Below are 7,102 nucleotides of genomic sequence, written 5' to 3'. Positions count from 1 at the left end.
TTTTACATTTATCCTATCGTGTATCGTTTCATTGCCATGGTTACAATCCCCTCCATGAATCATCAATCAACCAAAGGGTATACACTCCAAGCCTGCCCCCCTATCGTCAGCACACAGCCCCTCTCCCTCTCTGTGTCTAAAGCCCCAAGTTGCCCAACCCTGTCTACTCTGTGTGTGGAGGGGATGGGAATGATCCTTGCTGTAAAGATTCGTTTCCTCTTCAGAACTACTGCATCCATAGGAGTAGGTCAAGTTCATCAAATTGTATCAAATTACTCTTTTTTTCCTCTTCTTTCTTCTTGTGATTGAGCTCTGATCATCCAGTCATTGAAGCCAGGTCAAGTGGGTACTGTCTGCAAGTGCCCCCCCCACTCTTAAATTAAACTCCCTCTTGAAACCTTGTGGGCCAGTCATTTTGTGCCTTTATCACCCCCCTCATTTTAGGTAGCCAATGTCTAAGTTGCCCGTCCCTATCTACCCTGTGTACCTCTCTGTTGGTATTTAGAGTTACTACCTCCATGAGTATAGGTCAAGTGCATCAAATTGTAGCAACTTACACTCCTTTCATCAAAAATTGTTTTTTTTTCTCCCCTAGTTGAGTTCTGATTATCAAGCCATTGAGGCTATGTCAAATAGGTACCATCTACAAGTTTGGGTGTTCTTGTGCATCGCCCCTCACTTCACATCCGCTGGATGCTTCACTCTCAGCTGTAGCCCTCTGTGGCCATGTCCTTGTCCATGGGCTCAAGTGTCCCCAGGTCTCACCACACTTTGGACCAACCAGACCTTCCTCTTCTCTCTCTAATCTCCAGGTCGACGGAAGTCTATGGACTGTGGCTGAACTCAGCCTATTTCTTCATTGCTGCCTTTCCCCCTCTTCCACTCACCAGTAGACCAATGTGGTCACCAGCAAGCTTACATGTGGACTCATGTGTTCCCTCTTCAGTCTTAAAGGGGGGCCTGTATGATGTTCTTGATGTCACCCCACAACTCTTCTGATCTTCTGTCTTTAGTGTCTAATGCATTAAATCTGTTCTTCAGATGATCTCTAAATTCAGGTGGGATATATTCAACGTCATATTTTGGCTCTCGTGGACTTGTTTTCATTTTCTTCAGTTCAGCCTGAACTTGCATATGAGCATTTCATGGTCTCTTCCACAGTCTGCCCCTGGTCTTGTTTTGACTAATGATATGGAGTTTTCCCACCATCTCTTTCCAAAGATGTAGTCAGTTTACTTCTGTGTATTCCATCTGGGGAGTCCTGGTGTGGCACTGTGAGTTAATGCACTGAAATGAACGTTTGCTTTGAACCTCAAGATTGGTGATTCAAGCTCTCCAACCAGTCCTCAGAAACCCAAAACAGGGTTGCTATGAGTCGGAACCAGCTCCAAGGGACATACCAACAATTCCATCTGGTGAAGTCCATGTGTGAAATCATCTATTACATTGTTTAAAAAGGTATTTACAATGTAGACATCATTGGTCTTGTAAAATTCTATCATGTGATTTCCAGTAAACCATGTGATTGTCAGATTCAAAATGGCTAATACCAGTCCATTTCAACTCACCAATGCCTAGGATACTATTTCATTTGTGATAACTCCCAATTTTCCTAGATTCATACTTCATACATTCCATGTTCTGACTATTAATGAATGTTTACAGCTGTTTCTCCTCATTTTGAGTGTTGGCCCATCAGTAAATGAAGGGCCCGCGGGCTTTACTCCATTCATGTCATCACAGTCAACTCTACATTGAGGAGGCAGCTCTTCCCCAGTCGTATTTTGAGTGTCTTCCAACCTGAGGGTCTTATCTTCCGGCACTATATCTGACAATATTCTGCTTCTATCTGACAGTGTTCCACTGCTATTCATAAGGTTTTCAGTGATTAAATAATCCGAAGTAGTCTGTCTCTCCTTCCTCATGTCCACCATGGGTAAAAATTATCTACCAGCATTTAAATGGCAAAGGATTTTGCCGAGCCATGGATGCCCAGTTCCTGTTAAACAGAGTATCATCTCCTCTGGAACCTCACACCCCGATAGCCAAGGTCTCACATTGTCCGTCGGGGTGCTGCCATCCCTGTGGACGCACCTCTGGGGCCGTCAGCTGCCTATAGGGTTCACACCACATGGGCCCCAAGGAACCAGCTGTGGGAAAACACTGTGCTTTACAGATGGGAAGTCTACACCAGAGACCACAGTGCGAGCCCTCGCCCACAGCTACGGAAGGAGACATGACAAAAACTGGACTTGGAGAATAACAGGTGGAGAAAAGCACTTGTCTATAAGCTGCAGTAAAAACACAGCTGAGGTTGGGCATGTTGTCAAGAGGGACCAATCCCTGGAAAAGGACACCATGCTCGGGACAGTAGACGAAGCCCCACAATGAGGAGGACTGGCACAGTGGTTCCAACATGGCCATGACTGTGAGACGGCGCAGGGCCAGGTGGTGCTCACGTGGGGTCGTGATGAGTCACAACCAACTGGATAGCACCTAACAAAAATATCAGTAACAAGGCAGGAGTCCCCGGATGGCACGCATGGTTAGGTCCTCAGCCACCTGGGCCTCCCAGGGACTCCTGCCTTATTACTGAAAGGTTGAAAAGTTCAAGTCCAGCCACAGCGCCTCAAAAGACAAGACTGGCGACCGGAAACTCCCCAGAGTGGTTCTACTCTGACACAAACGGTCACTATGAGTCATAGCAAGAAGATAATAATACAGTTCGTACAGATCCAGAGCTAAGATACTCAGCTGTGTCTTTGAACCAAAACCCCAGCTAGATCCCCGCGCTCTGTGCACACGTTTGTCCAATCATGAGACAGTTCCTCTGCCCCAAAACGGACTGGAACTTCTCTTCCCTTCCTCCAACACCTGGCAGGTCTGTGTCAGAGGCAAAGCTGACAGAGGGCTGGGGTTACCAAGGAGGATGAGGGAGGCCTTGAGTGGTGCCAGCAGCTGCTCATCAGAAGGTTGGCAGTTTGAGCCCATGCAGCATCTCTGAGGAAGAAAGATCAGGCAATCCGCTTCTGTAAAGATCTCAGTGTAGAAAGCTCCATGGGGCAGTTGTGCTCTTTAACATTTAGGGTCACCATGAGCCATAATCAGCTCGACAATCCCTAACAGCAGAGGAGGCAAAGGGAGCCACCAGATGGCGCAGTTAATGCACTTGGCTGCTAACCGGGTGTTTGGAGGTTGAAGCCCACCTAGAGGTGCCTCTGAGCAAAGGTCTGGTAATCTACTTCCAAAAACTCAGCCGCTGACAACTGCGGAGCGCAGATCTAGTCTGCCACGCACGGCGCTGTCGTGAGTCAGCCTGGACTCAGCTGCTGGTTTGTGGGATTTTTAGGAGGAGGAGAGAAACAGGCAGCAGAGGGGTGCAGGACAGGCACAGCCTCAGGGACAGAGAGGGGACGGAAGGCGGCAGACGGCACCTACTCACTTGCCCCCGATCTTGATGACGTTGTTATGCACCAAGTGAAGGAAGAAGTCAAAAAGGCTGCTGGCGGTCTCATTTAAGGAGCAGCTCTGAAAAAGCAGATGAGAGAGGCACGTGGGCTGGTGAGCAGGGCTGGGGGCGGTGGTTCCGGGGTGTGGCTGGGAGACCCGGGCGGATATAAGTGGTTCCGGGGTGTGGCTGGGGGACTGGGGCAGATCAAGTTGTGCACTACCACCTCCCCGGCATGCAGCGTGATGTTCCCTTGCGGGGTCAGTCTTCTCACTGTGAATAAAGCACAGGCGAGAATCCAGGATGGAATGTGGTGTCTGCACTCAGTTTGCTCAATGCTTTGGGTCACCTTTGGGTCACTCATGCTCTCGAGAGCTGACCTCACATTCCCCTGGGCCTGGATCACCCACGCCACACTCCATGGTCCCATCCGGCCTCTGGAGCATCAGGGCCTGGGGTCTCAGATCAGATGTTCCCAGGACTCCCCTCTAGTCCAACACCCTGGGTCCACCACCCACTGACATTCGGTGGATTCGGTTTCCAAGACTGTGTTTACAGTAGCAGACTGCCACAGCTTCCTCCTGACCTTTCAGTTAGCAGTCAAGGGCTTAACCCACTGCATCACGACAGTTCTGTGTACAGGGATTTGGTTATTGAGTGCCATCAAGTCGATTCCGACTCATACAAGAGACCCTTTGTAGGATTTCCATGGAGCGGCTGGTGGGTTTGAACTGCCAACCTTATGGTTAGCAGTCTAACAGGAAATCAATCGAGAGGTCTCCCAGCATCACTGAGTGAACAAGGTGCCCCTGGAAACATGGATAACCAATAGATAAAGCTCTGCCCAGAGCCACAGAGCATCCCACCCTGGTGGCCTCCGGCACAGGGGGCAGTCTCTGCTCATGACTATGACAGACAGATTTACATTTAATGCCTCTGCTCCAAGTGATCTGTGGGTTAAACCCTATTTGCCTGCTGTAAAGGGATGGGTATACTTTCTTCTGGCCTCAAGATCAAAGTTGAGGGAGAATGCCTTTCAAGCATTCTTGCGTTAAGTGTACCACTTAACACAGCACCTGGAAGGCAGTGAAGGATTTGGGTGGACCAAAGAGAGAGAAAACGTGGCCAGAAACCAGGAGCATTTTTTCACTTGAAGTGGTCCCTGAGTGGTTCTGGAAGGTTCTCCCAGCAAAGGACAAGTATCTGTAATTAACGATCTGCCGGACACAAGAAGAGTGTCCCAAGGCCAAGCCAGTCAACATTCACCGCCACGGCAAACACAACCCATAGAAAGCCTGCTCCCAACTCCCCATCCAACAGCCGGGATCCACACCCAACAAAGGTGTTCTGGGACCTGCTCAATGACGATGGCGTTCTTCATTGACCCAGTCTCCTGTAAATGCTCCACAAACTGTTTCATGTATGGCAAGAGGTCTGCTAAGGTGGAGACCTGCAAGCAAGAAGGAAAGAAAAGTAAATGCAGGTCAACCATAAACAAATGAAAGAACCCAATCACATGTCAATGTGTCAATTTCGACTCACAGAGACCCCACAGAGGGTTTCTGAGGCTGTAAATCTTTATGGAAGCAGAAAGCCTCATCTTTCTTTCGAGACCCTCCTGATGGATTAGAACCACCGACCTTGACGTTAGCAGCCCACTGCCTAGCCCACAGTGCCACCAGGGCTCCCTAGAATGACCGTCCCACTCACTGACTCAATGTCAACTCAGAGCGACCCTACAGGACTGAGGAGAACCACTCCTTTGGGTGTCCAAGACTACAAATCTTTATGGGAGCGTGTAGCCTCGTCTTTCTCCCATGGAGCAGCTGGTGCCTTTGAACTACTGACCTTAGGCTTAGAAACCTAACATGCAACCCAGTACAGCATGAGGGCTAAGACCCAGCAATTCTACCCCTCAGTATATACTTGTTGTTACTGTTGCGAAGTGCCATCAAGTCGGTACACACTCATAGCAACCCTAAGTACAACAGAAGGAAACACTGCCCAGTCCTAAGCCAACCTCACAACCGAGGCCATCACTGCTGCCACTGTACCAATCCATCGCATCGGGGGTCTTCCTCTTTTTCTCCAACCCTCCACTTTACCAAACATGATATTCTTCTCCAGTGACTGGTCCCTCCTAATAAAATGTCCAAAGTATGGGGTTCCCAAGGAGCAATCTGGCTGTACTTCTTCCAAAACAGATTTGTTTGATCTTTCAACAGCTGACAGTAATTTCAATATTCTCCTCCAACACCATAACTCAAAAGCATCAATTCTTCTATGGTCTTCCTTATTCACTGTCCCACTTTTACATGTATATGAGGTTATTGAAAATACCATGGCTTGAGTCAGGTGCACCTTAGTCCTCAAGCTGACATCTTTGCTCTTCAACACTTTAAAAAGGTCTTGTGCAGCAGATTTGCCTAATGCATTATACTGTTTAATTTCTTGACTCCTGCTTCCATGAGTGTTGATGTTTGATATGAGCAAATAAAGTCTCTGACAACTTCAATCTTTTCTCCATTGATAAGAATGTTGTTTGGAGAACAAACAAGATGGCAGATTGGGTAGATATGTAGTGAGGAGCTCCGTCACCAACAACACAGAACACCAGACCAAGCAGGCTCAGGGGATGGTCCCAGAACTCTGAACCACATATAAAGGAATATTTAGAAGATTGGAAGGCTTACAGCTAGGGGAATTTGTAGCAGAATCAAGAAATCCATTGCTTTCTAATGCAAGACGCCCAGCTACTCCCGGAGCCACCATCTTGGGAGAGACCAAGTGGGGGAAGGATCAGAACAGCCACAAACAGCTGAAAGAATGGCAGAGATACAGGTGTGGACATTCTTTATTTGTTATCTGTTCATTGCTCTCTTGCTGTCTACACACCGCCATTCTGGTGACTAGAGAGGGTGCCAGAGAGAATGGATACCCCACCCACACACCCCTGCGCACAGATCTCTACTACGCATGCGCACAGATCTCCTTGAAATTTAAAGTGACAGTTTCCACTTAAAACCAAACAGCCACCACTCGTCTGACAGTTTGTCGTACTGTGGTAGCTTGAGTTGCTGCGATTCTGAAAGCTATGCCAACGGTATTTTAAACACCAGCAGGATCACCCATGGTGGACAGGTTTCAGATGAGCTTCCAGACAAAGACAGAGTAGGAAGAAAAAGTGAAGAACTATTTCCTAATCTTTAGTCACTGAAAACATTAATAGCAGAGAAACACTGTCAGATATAGTGCTAGAAAACGAGCCCCTCAGATTGGAAGGCAGTCAAAATGCGACTGGGGAAGATCTACCTCCTCTAAGTAGAGTTGACCATGATGATGCAAATGGAGTAAAGCCCATGGGAGAAAAGCCCACAGGACCTTCATTTGCTGATGGGGCAAAACTCAAAATGTAGAGAAACAGCTGTAAACATCCAATGAAAATCGTAACATGGAACATACCAAGTATGAACCTGGGAAAATTGAAAGTTGTCAAAAATGAAATGGAATGCATAAGCATCGATATCTTAGGCATTAGTGAGCTGAAATGGACTGGTATAGGCCATTTTGAATCTGACAACCACATGGTTTACTATGCAGGGAATGACAAATTGAAGAGGAATGGTGTTGCGTTCATTGTCAAAAAGAACATAT

General features: G+C 47.7%; 1 protein-coding gene across 2 annotated transcripts in view; it reads right to left on the bottom strand.

Moving 5' to 3' along the window:
• Positions 1–7,102, bottom strand: part of TERT (telomerase reverse transcriptase) — a 45,202-nt gene that overhangs the window by 19,289 nt on the left and 18,811 nt on the right. For both annotated transcript variants that reach the window (XM_006872379.1, XM_006872380.1), the window contains exons 7-8: positions 4,803–4,898; positions 3,443–3,528 (exon numbers count right to left, since the gene is read on the bottom strand). In XM_006872379.1, coding sequence (XP_006872441.1) covers positions 3,443–3,528; positions 4,803–4,898 — 182 coding nt within the window. The remainder of the gene's footprint in view (positions 1–3,442; positions 3,529–4,802; positions 4,899–7,102) is intronic.

This window comes from Chrysochloris asiatica, unplaced genomic scaffold (assembly GCF_000296735.1).
Source record: "Chrysochloris asiatica unplaced genomic scaffold, ChrAsi1.0 scaffold00195, whole genome shotgun sequence".
Taxonomy (NCBI): Eukaryota; Metazoa; Chordata; class Mammalia; order Afrosoricida; family Chrysochloridae; genus Chrysochloris; species Chrysochloris asiatica.
The sequence above is the reverse complement of the archived record's forward strand: the minus strand, read 5'-3'. Positions and strand labels throughout refer to the sequence as shown.